Source organism: Mustelus asterias, chromosome 3 (assembly GCF_964213995.1).
Source record: "Mustelus asterias chromosome 3, sMusAst1.hap1.1, whole genome shotgun sequence".
Taxonomy (NCBI): domain Eukaryota; kingdom Metazoa; phylum Chordata; class Chondrichthyes; order Carcharhiniformes; family Triakidae; genus Mustelus; species Mustelus asterias.
The window spans coordinates 55,888,949-55,907,144 of NC_135803.1; the positions used below are offsets into that span (position 1 = coordinate 55,888,949).

At 43.1% G+C, this 18,196-nt stretch overlaps 1 protein-coding gene across 2 annotated transcripts in view; it reads left to right on the forward strand.

Moving 5' to 3' along the window:
* The first annotated feature begins 349 nt into the window (after window positions 1–349).
* Window positions 350–18,196, forward strand: part of schip1 (schwannomin interacting protein 1) — a 177,912-nt gene continuing 160,065 nt past the window's right edge. The window contains exons 1-2 of one of the 2 annotated variants that reach the window (XM_078209014.1): window positions 350–721; window positions 6,926–7,504. In XM_078209014.1, the coding sequence (XP_078065140.1) occupies window positions 716–721; window positions 6,926–7,504 (585 nt within the window). In that variant the 5' untranslated portion in view covers window positions 350–715. Of the gene's footprint in view, window positions 722–2,023; window positions 2,135–6,925; window positions 7,505–18,196 lie in introns of those variants that run through there. The other variant, XM_078209013.1, reaches the window with a different exon arrangement.

The window sequence follows — 18,196 nt, forward strand, 5'->3', positions numbered from 1 at the left end:
AATTGCACTTCAGAAAGTGAGCCCAGGATGAAGCAGCCACTGCTGAGACTGGCAGAACTGGCCGGTAGATCGCGGATGGAATAGCTTCCAGAGCCTCTTCAGATCCGTCTAACTTCAGCTCATAAATCCAGGTGTGCACTGGCATTGCTGCTGCTGCTGCTGTGTGTGACTCAAACATAAAAGATCTGCGTCAGTCTGCCTGTGGGTGCTTTACCTGCTTGACGGATCAGGCTGCTATTTTACAAAAAAAAACCCCAAAATCCAGTCAAAAGGACGGACCTTGCGATGAATGATTTAAAACACGCGCGGAAAGCGAGAGGCACTCAAAAACAACTTCCATGAATTATTCAGACGAGACAGACGTTTTGCTACAAGGTCGAGGCGTGGAAAAGAAAGGGGCTGCGCAGCCAGACAGAGTGGCAAAGGCTCCTCTCCCTTTAGTTTGGGAGGTTCCGACTGCTCCTGGAGCATCGACCGCAGCTCACAGCACATTCGCCTGACATTTATTCTGGGAGGGAAGTGTCTTATTATCTGTCACCCTGACTTCAGGAGAGACGAGCTGGCTTGAAGTGAATGCAGAATTATTTTTGAACTCGACTTCTGGAGGGATGGGCTCCGGAGGGAAAGGAAAGGCATAAGAGATTTAATTTTATGGATTAAATCATTGTGATCTGTACATGGACCGATGACTTGATGGGAGATTTTGGATGAGAAAATGACTGTAAGTACTGACTATTTAAGGGGATGCGGGCTGCAATTGTGGTCACACTTTATCTGTCTGTGCAGTTATATTTATCTGGTTACAGTCCTGAGAACCTCCACAAGTTCTGTTGATTTTATTTGCTGCATCTTCTGTACAGTTGAACACCGCTAGAAATCCCCCTCCCCCCGTAGTCCTACTGCTGTCAGTTTCTGCACAAGCCTTTAATGCTTTTAGTTGGGAAATGCACATTGCTCTGTGATGGTTTAACCCCAGGATGTGAACCAATGGAACTTGGTGGGTAGCAAAAACAGAAAATGCTGGAAAATCTCAGCAGCATCTGTGGCCAACGTTTCGAGTCTGGATGACCCTTAGTGAGAAGGTCCCCACTGCTTTGGGAATAGCCCAGCGAGCTGGAGGAAACACCAATAGCGGTGTTCCGGTGGCCTGGCGGTGCTCTACACTCTCCTGCTCCCTGGGGTGTTGCTGCACCCTCTCTGCGGGTCTGATCCAGATCCAGCCCCAGTCTGGCTGTCTACATGGGGCTGTGTATCTGCTGCAGCCCCAGTCTGGCTGCCTACATGGGGCTGTGTATCTGCTCCAGCCCCAGTCTGGCTCCCTACATGGGGCTGTGTATCTGCTCCAGCCCCAGTCTGGCTGCCCACATGGGGCTGTGTATCTGCTGCAGCCCCAGTCTGGCTGCCGACATGGAGCTGTGTAGCTGCTCCAGCCCCAGTCTGGCTCCCTACATGGGGCTGTGTATCTGCTCCAGCCCCAGTCTGGCTGCCTACATGGGGCTGTGTATCTGCTGCAGCCCCAGTCTGGCTCCCTACATGGGGCTGTGTATCTGCTCCAGCCCCAGTCTGGCTGCCCACATGGGGCTGTGTATCTGTTCCAGCCCCAGTCTGCCTGCTTGCATGGAGCTGTGTGTCTACTCCAGCCTCAGTCGGGGGCTGTCTATGTGACTCAGAGCCCAGGGCGGTACACCCAGCCCAGCCCAACCTGCCAGAACTGATTTTCAAAATCCACATACTTGTTGGCTGACGTAAAAAAAAACACATTAAAAGGGAAACGGTGAATGTACAACAACAAGAAACGTCACTTGTCTCTTTGTACCGCCGGGTTGGAGCTCATTATCCACGTTGGCACTCTTTATTTTAAGTATTTTTTATTCCAAACATCTTGGTCGTGTGTTTCATTGGGGAAACCTCGTCCTCCCCACTTTCAATTCACACTTGGTAAAACTTTCAGTCAAATCTTGTCGCTGTCTGCCACATAAAAAACCACACAGCAGGCAGGCGTGTGAAATAGGTCGAGCGAGGTGGGGGACCCAGCCATTTCCCTTTTAAGAGGACGGTGGCGGTGAGATGAAACGCTCCTGTGTCTACTGAATCTCCGCTAGCTGCCTCCATGTGAAGCTGAATGGTTCCCGTTGTAAGTAGAGGATTGTGCTCGCAGTCCAGGCTGCTGCTGCTGCTGGCTGTTCCCCTATCCTCCTTTCTTTCCTTCCCTGGGAAGTTTGCCTTTGTTTGACACTTTCCAGGAGGTTGCGATGTATGTTGTTGCTGCTGCTGAGTTTTGCTGGAGCCGCAGTTCAGCGGGTTGCTGAGCGGTGAAGTAGCCGGAGTGAGGGACAGAGGAGCTGGGAGGAGGTGCTCACACTGCCGGCCCCTGATTTATACATTCTCAGATGTGCTTAAACTGTGCCCTTTTCCCCCCCTTTATTCAAATATGAAACATGTGAGACCAACAGCCCACAACGATGAGGAAAGGGGGAATGAATCGCTGCTCCCAACTTCCTGGAGTTTCTATTATTTTGTGTGTCTTGGGGGTTTTTTTTGTTGTTGTCAGACTTTGGCTTTTTGCCGCCAATGCGCATTCAGTGATTCCCTCTGAAAAGGGTAAGGGAGGGCTGAAATCTTTACCAGGACAGTTCTCCAGCTAAACCCGCCTTTGTAACACACACACTATTCAGTGTTATTTAACTGCTGTTGCTGACAAATGGTTCACAACAAATACTCCAGAAGCTGCAGCTTAGGCCCTGAAGGCCCAAGATTGTGTCTTGTTCAGAAAGAAACTGCACCTGCCTCTGTAGAATAGCTTAAACTGGATCAGTTATGAGTGTGGGGAAAGAATTTTCCGCCTAGACAAATGCTTTGTTTCTAATTTGTCCAGAATATGCTGTGGAGGCTGTTTGCATTCATCCCCATCAAAAGGATGGCTTAATGCTCATTAACAGATTTTTAATTGTGAATCTATTATGAAATGTGCCTGGCGATGAAAATTAAATTATTGTCTGTTGAGGTAGAATTTGTAGAATATGATGTACAATTATCAGCCACTAAACAATTAAACGCAGAGTTCCATGCTTTAGCTCCACAGCACCCATTATCTGTGCGTATGTACAGGAAACAAGGAGGTGATGCAGGGGAAGAAAACCCCCTCAGGGAGGGTCAGGATGTTTTTCAAGAACAATGTATTAAAACGACAAAAAAAATGCGTAGATGATTGATTGTGCTTCTTTGTTATGTTGTGTTTATGTGGATCATGTGCTCGGTTGCAGTCTGTGAGAAGTAAAATATACAAGCATGTCTCATGATCGATGTCAGTGGGGCAGTCCAACAAATCATTTCTCTGTCAATATTTGACACCATGGTGTTCTGACTGGCTGAACACAGTAGTTTTCATCTCAGTTGGGGACTGTTTGGCCCAATTAGAGATCCATCGCAAGATGTCCAAACTTATCGAGTGAGCGCCCAGTAATTTCTACCTCGTAATCCTGGTTATGTTAGCGGCATGTAAAATGTATTCCTGTTTCTGTCCAGAAAACTATTTCATAAGTATCTAAAATTGAGAGCAACAAGCTCAGTGAACATCTTTACGTTTAATATCTGTGGCATAGCCTGAGCAGTTAACCAGTCATAAATTTCAACTCTTCTCACTAAATTCCACAGTTGTTGTTTTTTGTAGTGGTTTCTATAATGCCTTTGTGAAGCATTAACTGTCACAATTGCACATTGATCTTTGTAACTTATCAGTATGTAGTTAGCAATTGATCTTAAATGTGTCAAGCAACGGTGGACAAAAGTACTTTATGTAAGTGTTTATAATTTTGGTTTCTGTTTACTACATTTATTACCACAGTTAAAATTTGTAAGGTATAATAATTCAGGCATCAAGTAATCATGTTAGTGCCAAAATTGTTAGCTTGTAGAAATGGCATACTTGCCCCCACCAGCAAAATACAGTTCTTTTGAAAAGGAGGTTGTTTGGTGGATCATTTACACACTTTGCTAAATAAGGCTGGATTTATGCCATACTTATCAGTCTGAGACTGAGAGTTGCAATATAAGTTCTAGTCAAATGATATCTTGCTTATAGTACTTGGCTGTATTTCAGACTTTTCTGTCTGGACATTCTTTTATTAATTTGTGAGATCTGGGCATTTATTACCCATCCTTATTTTCCCTTGAACTAAATGGCTGGCTGGGCTATTTCAGAGGACAGTTGAGTCAACTGCACTGCTTTGGGTCTGGAGACATATCCAGTCCAGACCAGATAAGGATTATAGATCTCCTTCCCTGAAATGAACTCGATGGGTTTTTATGGCAAATTGGTTTCACGGTCATCATTAGACCTTTTAAATGTCAGATTTGTACAAAATTCAAGTTTCACCATCCTGCATGGTGGGGTTTGAGTCTGGATCCCCAGAAGCATTACCCCGGGGTGTCTAGTCCGGTGACAATACTCCACTGCCTCCCCCTTGAACTTGAAGACTAGCACAAAGCTCCATCCCCAGCTGTTCCGATTTAAATGCTTTGATGATGTGGTCAGAAATGTCTGGACTCTGAAAGCTCTGGGCCAACTGAAACCTTTTTTTTAAAACCGGTTTGACAATGGCATTGAAATAATACTCTAAATGGTTTTAGAGTGGCACTTTGAGTTTATGCCCTCAATTTCTACTTTCTCATTGTGCAGATTAGCTAGTCTTTGGTTTCTGACTATGATGGTCAGTTCAGAATCAATTTGCAGACTATGCTGATTTTAAAAATTGGATATAGAGTATCCAAATGTATTTCACGTGGAATCTTTGCAGCCTGCAGATGGAAGAAATTTATACCAGGCTGGATTTGAATCCAGGTCACAAAAATCAAAGGCCAGTATTTAATTTATTGCATCACCGAACCATCCTTAATAATTCTGTTTCCTTGCTTCCTGGACTCCAAGGACAGACTTTCTTCAGCTGGAGTAAGTTAATTGACAATTTCAAGAGAGAGATTTTCATGAGATTTAGATGTCACCAGGGAGGTCAGTATTTATTGTCCATTCCTCAATGCCTCGTGTGGAGGTGGTGAGCCACATTTTTAAACTGTGGAAGTCCATGTGGTGGAAGTGTTACCACAGTGCTGTTAGGATGGGAGTTCCACAAATTTGAACCAGTGACCATGACAGGATGGCAGTATTTATCCATGTCTGGGGTCTGACTTGGAAGGGTTCATGCTCCTGTTGCCTTTGCCTTTCTGGGTGCTGGAGGTCATTGATTTGGGAAATCGCAATGGTTGCAAACGGTTTAAGATGCATTTGTTGATGCAAGTCCTTTTTTTTTTTAAAAACCAGTGTTTTACTTAATTAGTAGGGGTGGCACAGTGGTTAAGACTGCTGCCTCACAGCTCCAGGGACCCGGGTTCGATTCCCGGCTTGGGTCACTGTCTGTGCAGAGTTTGCATGTTCTCCCTGTGTCTGTGTGGGTTTCCTCTGGGTGCTCCGGTTTCCTCCCACAGTCCAAAGATGTGCAGGTTAGGTTGATTAGCCATGCTAAATTGACCCTAGTGTCAGGGGATTAGCAGAGTAAATATATGTGGTTATGGCAATAGGGCCGGGGTGGGATTGTGGTCGGTGCAGACTCGATGGGTCGAATGGCCTTCTGCACTAAAGAGATTCTATGATTAAAACAAAAGGGGCGTCATTGGGAGCTTATTTTCTTTTATGATGGGTATTTTCCCTCTCAGAAACAAGTATATTTCATAGAATCCTACAGTGCAGAAAGAGGCCATTCGGCCCATCGAGTCTGCACCAACCACAATCCCATCCAGGCCCTATCCACATATCCCTACATATTTACCCACTAACCCCTCTAACCTATGCATCCCGGGACACTAAGGAGCAATTTAGAATGGCCAATCAACCTAGCCCGCACATGTTTGGATCAGTGGTTTTCTCCAAATGATATTGCAATTGGAAGTGACTTGCTTTGAGCTTAAAACAACTCCATTGTTCTGCATGGCTTATGTTTTAACTTCTTGGCAATGGTATACCCTCTTAAGTACAAATACAGAGAAACTTTGTGTTGTTTGGCAGGAGTGACTGGGACCAAAGGATTGTCATCCTTTTCACACAGTATTGTTCTTTTGTAAAATATGCACAGTTTATCCAAACAAATAACCACTTCGTATGTAACAAGTACAAGGATCAGTGAATGATGTTTGACAAATAAGTTGGTTTTGTGTGTTTAAAACCTTTATTTTCAGTTTTAATATTTGTCAAGATGCAAAGAAATTATAAACAGCGCATGAATAAGCATTATGCTCAAGAAAATAGATATTTTGTAATTAAGCTGTGGTACCAAGTAGCTACAGACCTGACCACAGATGAACAATATTTAATAAATTGTTACATTTTTAAAATATACTATATCGTTTTGCTTTGAAATGTAAGAAGTATGTTTCATATGCAAATTTTGAGGTAGTGTTAAACAAAATCCATTGTTTTTGTGGTTAGTATCTGCAGTATCCATGATTTATAAAGGTAGGGTGTCTCCAGCTCCCTGCGACTGCAGAAACACTGGATAATCACCATAAATATTTATACCCATTGAAATTCACCCTCTGTACATTGAAATACAATTTCTTGGAAGGGAAACACACCTAACTCTGGTGTGTGCCATGTACCCAAAAAGGCTGCCAATACGAGTATTGCTGAAAAAAGACATTTTGTTAAAGCTTCTTATCTTGCAGTCATCAGGACAACCACAAGAATACCAATGTTGTTGTTTCCTCTGACATTAGTGCAAGATGAAAAGTTTTAACAAAATGTACTTTTTTTCTCCCCAAAACCCTCTGTGCTAACAAAAGACTACTTGAGAATTTAGTCATTTTAAGAAATGAATTGGAGCGAAGTCTGGTAAATAATAATATTGCATCTAACTGCACTGTATTTCTTCCCCAGGATTACAGGGAAGATGGTATGGATTTGGGAAGTGACTCCTGCAGTCGAGCAAGTTCTGAATCAAGCTCCAACAAAGTGACGCCATGTTCCGAGTACAAATCCTCTCCAAGTCTGGATCTTGCCACATTGGGGGATTATGAAGAAGATGAGGATTATCAGGAATATAAAAAGAAGGTGATAGAAGAGTGGGAAAGTGAATATGGTGACTACTCTGAGAACAATGGCTTTGTTAAACCTGCCAGCAGGAGTTTAGCAGAGGAGTTTCAAGAAGTCAAAGTCATCCCACCAGTCCCTTCTAATGTTACTGCAGGTGAAATGAAGCAAAATGGCAACGTAGCGCCAATTAAACAAGGCGGAAAAGGAAATAAGACTCTTCCAAAGCTGCAGAAGGCGTTACGAATAACTGGTGGTGGTGTTGCCACAAACCAGTTGGAGACTTCGGGGACTTTTGTAACAGAAGAACCCCAGCTTCCAACCATGGATTGGGAGGCCCTTGAGAAGCACCTTGCAGGTTTACAGTTCCAGGAGCAAGAAGCACAAAACCAAAACCAGAGCCAGACAAAAACAAACTTCACTTCAGTAAGTTGGATCTTTCCAAACTTATTTATTTCCACTTTTTTAAGTTTAATATTTGTTGCATGTGAAACTATTGGCAACTTTTTTTTGTCTCTATTCATCATGATGGAATGAAATGTAAAATACCTGGAAATGGATTGGCTACATTTTAAATGAAACCGAGGAGTAAGGATCTTAGAAACTCTGTAGTCCAGACCTTCTCGTCTCCAGATCACCGGAGACAAGATATCCAAGATGCATATTGGGACCTGGCGGAAGCCCTTACGCACTGACCTCTGTGCCCGGGATGTTTGTACTTTTGACAGGAATTCCCGTCCTCTCCAGAAACCTCTCCAAAATCTCTGAGTTGGAGTCAGAGGGCTGGATTCTCCGACCTCGCCTGCTGCTAGGATTCTCCAGTCCCGCTGCAGTGAATTGAGATTTGGCTGAGCACCAAATTTTCTGTTCTTGCAGCAGGACTGGAGAATCCTAGCAGCAGGCGAGGTCACTGCAGAACTGATACCTGACCCATCTACCCCACCCAATCATGCTAAACCCTGACTATCCCCCAATGACCAACACCCCAACTACCCCCAAGGCAATTTTCCAACTGGACTACCCACAGTCATTTTTATATAGAATCCCTACAGTGCAGAAGGAGGCCATTCAGCCCATGAACTGTCTGACAGAGTATCTTACCCAGGCCCGATCCCTGTAACCCCACATATTTATCATGATCAATCCACCTAACCTGCACATCTTTGGACTGTGGGAGGAGACTGGAGCTCTCTGAGGAAACCCATGCAGACACGGGGAGAATGTGCAAACTCCATACAGACAGTGACCCAAAGCTGCACTTGAACCTGAGTTCCTGGCTCTGTGAGACAGCAGTGCTAACCACTGTGCCACCGTCCTCCATGCTGATTCTTTCTGAAGTTCTCTGTGTAGATTTCTTCACTGAGTAGTTCTTCTGGATGCTGCATTGAAAGTCATAAATTTTTTAATGTAACCAGATAAGTGCACAGGTTTCTGTTTGATTCGTGTCAATTGTAGCATTTTCAAAGCTGATCAGAAGATTGGGTTCAATATTTTTACAGATTTGGGGGATTTGACACAGTCAGTGCATACTGATGACTATTGTTATGACTCTCCAGACTAAGTTACTGAGAAATCCACCTCCGTAGAGTTTGCCTGGAATGCAGTGTATGTTAGCTCCCCATATTTGCACAATTCTAGAGAGTTTAGGTACAAGTTGGCAAGAGACAGGCTTATGGGTCCCTTTGGTGTGCACATGGGTTGTGCTTTATATTATCTGATTAAAAAACCATGAACCTTGCCAGCATGGAATAGGCACCTGTTGAACGACCTGTTCCTATGCTGTAAATATTATTAAATATTTTGTAATATTGCTTGCCCAGCTGAGACCACTTTCCATGTTCAGTCTTAAATTAGAGTTGATTGTTGAAGAATTACTTGGTGCCTCTTCTAGTAATGTTGGCCAGCCAGCCTGACTCATTAATCATCAACAAGCAGCCTAAAATAGGTTTCGCTGTGGTTTGCTATGTTGATGCTTCAGGAAATATGTATTTTTCTCTAATAATTATTGTGGTCTTTCATCATTGGGCGTGACTTCTTGGGGGCTACTAGAGCTACCAATTGCAGCTTTTCATTTTTGTCCTTCAGTCAAACTGGTTGGCTATTAGACAATTGAAATGCTGTATTGAATCCTTGCTAAGCATATACCAGAAAAGCTATAGTGAGCAGCATCTCTTCTCTGCATTCCCACCAATCTCTGGATTACAGCATTGAGAGATTATATTGTATCATGGTCGTTCCAACAGTTGAATATATGGTGCTTCAAAAGCAACTGTTTGCACTTTTGTTCTCATTGGAGCTACTTGATCACTGGGTATATGAGAATAATACATTTAGGAAAAGCTTTCCAACTGGTGGTATTTGAAACCTCAAGGGTTTCTTTGGCTCATTGTATAATGTGGAAGGGCCAATGCAGGATAGCACCAACTGAGGTTCCAGGTACCTAGTGCCACTGAAAAGACTTCTTGATTATCCATGGCAGGTGGGTGGGGATGAGAGAAGAGATGTGCACTCAAAGATGTTACTGAGCAATGGCTTGATGTAATCAGGAGACTGAGCTATTTCTATCTGCTTAATAATTAATATAATTCACAGTGGAGCATCTTCAGGGTTCAGCTGTGTTGGAAAATGATTTCTGTTAAATTCAAGAAAGACAGGAATATAGCTTTTGTTATTTACAAAGTGGATTCAGGTTTTACTTTAACTGCTACTTCATTCCTTCTTGGGGCAGGAGTACTGCTCCTGCCTTGTGAAAGGAATAGCTGTTTTATTGCATACTCTAAGAATACAGTTTATGCTTTGTAAGAAAGAGGTCTGAAAATAATTTGTTTATCAGATATAAGCATGGATTTTTAATTTGTGTATTTTAAACTATTGGATATCCAAACAGATTATACACAACGCTGGAACAGTGCTCAGTGCCAGGGATCTGGGTTCCATTCCTGGCTTGGGTCACTACCTGTGAGGAGTCTGCACATTCTCCCAGTGCCTGCGTGGGTTTCCTCTGGGTGATCCAGTTTCCTCCCAAAGTCCAAAAGACGTGCTGGTTGGGTGCATTGGCCGTGTTAAATTCTCCCTTGGTGAACCCGAAAAGGTGCTGGAGTGTGGCGACTAGGGGATTTTCACAGTAACTTCATTGCAGTGTTAATGTAAGCCTATTTGTGACACTAAACTTTAATTTTACTTAAGGTTACTGTAGGATATCCAACCCAATTATACGAAAAGTTATTGTATTTTGGTTAAGTCAACTGAACAGAAATGAAGAAAAAGCTTCCGTCAAAGATGCTGAGCAGCTCATGAAATGCGAAATTAATATTTTTCAACATTTTGGAGAGCACATCTCTCTGCCCAAGTCCAAAAATCGATAATCAAAAAGTCTGTTAATTGGTACAAGATATGGGTTGGTTGGCACTTTGGAAGCTGTTCCTCATTGGTCCTGCCACACAATTATATAATCAGTCAAGAAAACCGGCCTGGACTAAATTGGATTTTACTTTCCCTTGCAAGTGAAAATGGGCATCCAATCTGATCTTGTCAGTTCCCTACTGGGCACATTATTTTAAAATAAGCCACATGTTCTTGGCAAGTGTTGTAATTTTTTTTCCAGATTTGGAACCTTTGTAACCTTGGGTTACTGTGTCTATTCTGTATCTCCCAAGGAAGTTACGTCTTGTATTTGAAAACTTGACCACGAAAGGATTATCCATTTCCCATCCCTGACTGTCCTCCCTGAAAAACATTGATGCAGAATTTCTGGCGGTGTTCTCCCTCTCTGCTGCTTTATCCAGACTATCTGTGGCTCTTCCACTGAAGGTGCAGCAGATGATCCCATGTATCTGCTGCCATTGTTAGCCACCTTCTTTTCTATCAACATTTGATTCCAACTCGCTCTACTTGGATGCATTCTCATCTCATTGAAGTTTTTTTTCCCAATTAATTATCCCTGCTCTGGATTGTTCTTTGTTCTTTTCCATAGCCAACCTATATTTTATGATACAATGGTCAACTGTTCCCCAAATGCTTTCCCATTGATATTTGATGCACTTTGACCAACTCATTCACCAGAAGCAAGTCTAACAGTGCTTGCCCCATCATTTGACCAAAAATGCACCGCTGCAGAAAATCATAGAATCATAGAACCCTACAGTGCAGAAAGAGGCCATTCGGCCCATCGAATCTGCACCGACCACAATCCCACCCAGGCCCTACCCCCATATCCCTACATATTTTACCCGCTAATCCCTCTAACCTACGCATCTCAGGAAACTAAGAGGCAATTTTATCATGGCCAATCAACCTAACCCGCACATCTTTGGACTGTGGGAGGAAACCGGAGCACCCGGAGGAAACCCACGCAGACACGAGGAGAATGTGCAAACTCCACACAGACAGTGACCCGAGCTGGGAATCGAACCCAGGTCCCTGGAGCTGTGAAGCAGCAGTGCTAACCATTGTGCTACCGTGCCGCCCCAAAATGATCTTGAATACATTCCAGGAACTTGTGTCCCTTTGCACTGTTCTTATCCCAGTCTACTTTTGGATAATTGAAGTCCCCCATTTCAATTACTCTATAATTCTACACCCTTCTGTAATTTTTTTGCCAATGTATTTCTCTACATCCCTCCACTAGTTGGTGGTATATACTACAACAATCAGTGTTGTTCTACCATTTTTAATCCTTACCTTCAGCCAGAGAGAATCTGTCCTTGACCCCGTTAGAACATCCTCTCTGTCCAGTGCTGTATATCAGTTTTCTTGTGAAATATGTTGTGGAACAAATGAGAGATAATGCTATTTTAGATCTGGCAGAGTTAATAAGTAATGTCATAGTAAAAGATCTGCTGGGAGCTAGTGATCATAAAACAATTGGAATCCATATGTTAAGTTTGGAAGTGACATATTCCAAATACAAACAAGACTCTTAAACTAAAACAGGGCCAATTTCAAAGCTATAAGGGGAGCACTGGCTAAGGTTGATTGGGCAAAAATTTTTAAATGATGGCAGTAAGTAAACATTGAGACAATTCAAAATGCTTAACAAAAATACATTCTATTGAAAAACTAAAACTCAGTACAAAAAAATCTAATTGTAACTCACTCAGGAAGTTAAGGAGAGTGTTAGGTTAAAAGAAGAGGCGGATAAGTTTACAAGGAATAGTATCAAGTCTGAGGATTGGCAGTGTTTTAGAAACCAGCAAAGGGTCACCAAAATATTGATTTTAATAAGGAGAATAAGTAGACAAGGAAAGTAAATTAGCTTGGAATATAAACAGATTGTAAGAGTTTTTATCAGTGTATTAAAAGGAAGAAAGTAGCTGCGGTAAATATTGGTCCTTAGAAGCAGAGACAGAAGAAAATGGCTGAGATATTGAATATTTTACATTTGTCTTCGTAGTAGAAGACACGAGAAACCGAGGTTAACCTCGGTGTGAAAAAGAGGGAGAAAATTAAGGGTAGTTAATATCAACAAAGGTTTGATTTTATTATTGTCACGTACTAGGATACAGTGAAAAGTATTGTTTCTTGCATGCTATACAGGCAAAACATACCATTCATCAAGTGCATAGGGGAAAAAGATAGGGTGCAGAATATAGTGTTGCAGTTACAGGTAAGGTGAAAAGAAAGATCAGCTTAATATATGTTAAGACCATGTAAAAGTCTGATGACAGCAGGGAAGAAGCTGTTCTTGAATCTGTTGGTATGTATTTTTAAACTTCAGTATCTTTTTCCTAGTGGAAGAGAATATATCCAGGGTGCGTGAGGTTCTGGATTATGCTGGCAGTTTGAAGTGTAGAAGGAGCCAATAAATGGCAGGCTGGTTTGTGTGATGGACCAAGCTATGTTCACAACACTTTGTAGTTTCTTGTGGTCTTGGTCAGAGCAGGAGCCATATCAAGCTGTGATGTATCCGGATAGGGTGCTTTCTATGGTGCATCTGTAAAAAATTGTAGAAACTTGAGGGACAAAAATCTGACAAATTCCCAGCAACTGATGATCTATATCCTAGCATTCTAAAAGAGAGACCTGCAGAGATAGTGAATGCTCTGGCTATGATTTTCCAAAATTTCCTAGATTCTGGACTGGTCCCAGCAGATTGTAAGTTAGCAAAGTATTACATGAGTATTCAAGAAAGGAGGAAGAGAGAAAACAGGGAATGACTCTCGGCCAGTTAGCCTGACATCGGTTGACCGAAAAGTGCTGAAATTTATTACTAAATACTAAACAATGTACTTAGAAAATCATAACATAACCTGACAGAGTCAACATAGTTTTACAAGAAGGAAATTGTGTTTGAGAAATTTATTAGGGCGTTTTTGAGAACATAACTAATAGGGTAGATAGAAGAGAATCAGTCGATACAATATACTTGGATTTCCAAAAGACATTTGATAAAGTGTCACATAAAAGGTTAATAATACAGGATAAGGGCTCACAGAGTTGGGCTTCATATCATAGAGTCATAGAGGTTTACAGCATGGAAACAGGCCCTTCAGCCCAACTTGTCCATGCTGCTCTTTTTTTTAAACCCCAAAACTAATCCCAATTACCCGCATTTGGCCCATATCCCTCTATACCCATCTTATCCATGTAACTATCTAAATGCTTTTAAAAGACAACATTGTATCCGCCTCTACTACTACCTCTGGCAGCTTGTTCCAGAAACTCACCACCCTCTGTGTGAAAAAATTGCCCCTCTGGACACTTTTGTATCTCTTCCCTCTCACCTTAAACCGATGCCCTCTAGTTTTAAACTCCCCTACTTTTGGGAAAAGATATTTACTATCTAGCTGATCTGTGCCCCTCATTATTTTATAGACCTCTATAGGATCACCCCTCAGCCTCCTACGCTCCAGAGAAAAAAGTCCCAGTCTATCCAGCCTCTCCTTATAACGCAAACCATCGAGTCCCGGTAGCATCCTAGTAACTCTTTTCTGCATTCTTTCTAGTTTAATAATATCCTTTCTATAATAGGGTGACCAGAACTGCACACAGTATTCCAAGTGTGGCCTTACCAATGTCTTGTATAACTTCAACATGACGTCCCAACTCCTGTATTCAATGTTCAGACCAATGAAACCAAGCATGCCGAATGGCTTCTTCACCGCTCTGTTCACCTGTGACTCAATTTTCAAGGAGCTATGAACATGTACCCCGAGATCTCTTTGTTCTGTAACTCTCCCCAACACCCTACCATTAACTGAGTAAGTCCTGCCCTGGCTCAATCTACCAAAATGCATCACCTCGCATTTGTCTAAATTAAACTCCATCTGCTATTTGTCAGCCCACTGGTCCAATTGATCAAGATCCCGTTGCAATCGGAGATAACATTCTTCACTGTCCTATGAGGTTGGATAGAGCATTGATTAATACACAGGAAGCAAAGAGTAGATATAAATGGAGCATTCGCAAGTTGGCTGGCTGTAAATCGTGGATTGCCACAAGGATCAGTGCTGGGGCCTCAGCTATTTACCAACTCTATTAATAACTTGGGCAAAATGACAGAGTAATATATCTAAAATAAAAATAAAATGTTGCAGATGTTGGAAATCTGAAATGAACAAAATACTGCAAAAACGCAGCGGGTCTGGCAGCATCTGTGGAGAGAGAAACAGAGTTCATGTTTTTAGTCTGCATGGCTTCTTCAGAGCTTGAAACATCAACTCTGTTTCTCTCTCCACATATGCTGCCAGATGTGCTGTGTCTTTCCAGCATTTTTTGTTTTTATATTAGTAATGTATCTTAAGTTTGCTGATGCTACCAAGCATTGTGGAATGTAAGTTGTGAGGACACAGGCTGCAATGAGACCTAGACCAGTTAAGTGAGTGGGCAACAAGATGGCAGATGGAGTATTATGTGGAGAAGTGGGAAGTTATTCACTAATTTTGCTTCCTGTCTTCTACCATGCTAATATATTAACCTCAACGTCATGAGCCCCCATTTTGTGTATTAACATTTTGTGTGGCACCTTATTGAATACCTTTTGGAAATCTAGTTTGTTGTAAAAATAGAAGAGCAGGCAAAAATTGCAAATGCTGACGTTCAGAGAGATTTGACTGTGTTCTTACTGGGAACTAAGGAAGTTGGCATGTGGTTACAGCAAACAATGAGAAAGCCAAATGGCTTGTTGGCCTTAATTGCATGGGGATTGCAGTCCAGGAATAAAGAAGTCTTGCTACAATTGTACAGGGATTTGCTGAGACCATACCTGGAATACTGTGTGAGATTTTGGTTTTCCATATTTAAGGAAGGATATAGTTATGTTGGAGGCAGTACAGTGAAGGTTGGTCCCTGGGTGGAGAGGGTCATCCTGTGATATTATTGCAGTTGAGAAAAATGAGATGATTACATAAAGGTTGATGTGGAGTTGTCGGCCATGGACTGGGGTGGGCACAGCAAGTAGTCTCACAACACCAGGTTAAAGTCCAACAGGTTTATTTGGTAGCATGAGTTTTCGGAGCGCTGCTCCTTCATCAGGTAAGTGCAGGATTTGTTTCACAAACAGGGCATATGTAGACACAAACTCAATTACAAGGTAATGGTTGGAATGCGAGTCTTAACAGGTAATCAAGTCTTTACAGGAGCAGACAATGTGAGTGGAGAGAGGGTTAAGCACAGGTTAAAGAGGTGTGTATTGTCTCTAGCCAGGACAGTTAGTGAGATTTTGCAAGCCCAGGCAAGTCGTTGGGGTTACAGATAGTGTGACATGAATCCAAGATCCCGGTTGAGGCTGTCCTCATGTGTGCGGAACTTGGCTATCAGTTTTTGCTCAGCGATTTTGTGTTGTCGTGTGTCGTAAAGGCCGCCTTGGAAAACGCTTACCTGAAGATCAGAGGCTGAATGCCTGTGACTGCTGGAGTGTTCCCCGACTGGGAGGGAACACTCTTGCCTGGTGATTGTCGAGCAGTGTTCATTCATCCGTTGTCGTAGCGTCTGCATGGTCTCGCCGATGTACCATGCCGCTCGTTTGTCTTCTGAGGACTTCACTGTACTGCAAGCCCACGGATAACCTCACGATGCTCCACTTCTCCAGCTTCCACCCTAAACACGTTAAAGAACTCATCCCCTACGGACAAGCCCTCCTTATGCACAGGATCTGCTCAGATGCTGAAAGATGCCCTCGTAAGAACAGGATATGGTGCTCAACTCATCGATTGACAGTTCCGACGTGCCACAGTGAAAAACCGCACAGACCTCCTCAGAAGACAACACGGGAAACGGCGGACAGAGTACCCTTTGTCGTCCAGTGCTTCCCTGGAGCGGAGAAGCTACGACATCTTCTCCGGAGCCTTCAACATGTCATCGATGAGGATGAACATGTCACCAAGACCATCCCCACACCCCCACTACTTGCCTTCAAACAACCGCGCAACCTCAAACAGACTATTGCAGCAAACTACCCAGCCTTCAGGAGAACAGTGACCATGACATCACGCAACCCTGCCACAGCAACCTCTGCAAGATGTTTTTGGACCATCGACACAGATGCCATCATCTCGCATGAGAACACCATCCACCAGGTATGCGGTACAGACTCTTTCGACTCGGCCAACGTTGTCTACCTGATACGCTGCAGGAAAGGATGTCCTGAGGCATGGTGCATTGGCGAGACTATGCAGACGCTACGACAACGGATGAGTGGACACCGCTCGACAATCACCAGGCAGGAGTGTTCCCTTCCTGTCAGGGAACACTTCAGCAGACTAGGGCATTCCGCCTCTGATCTTTGAGTAAGCGTTCTCCAAGGCGGCCCCCAAGACACACGACAACACAGAATCACCGAGCAAAAACTGATAGCCAAGTTCCACACACGTGAGGGCGGCCTCAACTGGGATCTTGGGTTCATGTCATATTATCTGTAACCCCCACGACTTGCCTGGGCTTGCAAAATCTCACCAACTGTCCTGGCTGGTGACAATTCACACCTCTTTAACCTGTGCTTAACCCTCTCTCCACTCGCATTGTCTGCACCTGTAAAGAATTGATTATCTGTTAAGACTCATATTCCACCCATTATCTTGTATTTGAGTTTGTGTCATGCCCTGTTTGTGAAACAAATTCTGCACTCTCCTGATGAAGGAGCAGCGCTCCAAAAGCTTGTGCTACCAAATAAACTTGTTGGACTTTAACCTGGTGTTGTGAGACTATTTACTGTACATAAAGATTCTGAAGGAGCTTGACAGCATAGACACTGAGAGGTTGTTTCTGCATGTTTGGGAATCTAGAACATGGGCCACATTCTCAGGGCAAGGGATTTATCATTTACAACTGAGATAAGAAAAAATTACTTCGCAAAGAGTGGCGAATCTTTGGAATTCTCTAACCCAGAGGGTTGCAGAACTCCATCATTGACAATGGGTGGAATCTGATGTCCTCCCCAATGGCGGGTTTGATGGTGAGGAATTTAATCAGGCAGAAAGGTGCCAGGTGGGGACTCATGTTCAAAGGCATTCAGTGCTTGATTGAGGGATTTGGAAGGGGACACTTCTAAGAGCTATCTTTGTGGCTAACCTCCCTCTTAACCACCACTCAACTGTGGCCAGGGATCCAGTGATGATATTGGGCCTCGGGTGGGTGTAGTATTTGCCTCTCTGGTGAGGAAAGACCCCCTACTGTCTAGTTAAGTGTCTAAGTGTTTTTTAATGCGGCAGGCCTTCCCTAAACGAGACTCTCATCGACTCTCCAAGCAGCGGGCAAGACTCCCGTCACCTCCATTAAAGAGTGCCTTATATTTTAAGGCAGGGATAGATAGGTTTTTAGTTTCTCAGACAATTAAGGGATATGGAGAGCAAGACAAAGTGGAGTTGAAGCCCAGAATCAGTCATGATCATATTGAACAGCAGATAGGTTCGATAGACCATATGGCAGGTTCCTCCTATCTCTTGTGTTTTGGCAGCAGATGCAAGTTCCAGTGCACCTTGCACACCATCCTGACTTTTAAATACATCACTGTTCCTTCACTACCACTGGGTCAAAATCCTGAGTGCTTTGGATGGACCTATGTACACGGACTGCAGCGCTCGAAAAAAAAAAATGACGCATTACTACCTTCCCCAGATGAGCAATAATTGTAGGTGTAGCCGGTGATACCAAAATCCCATAAATACATAAAAAAATGAGCAG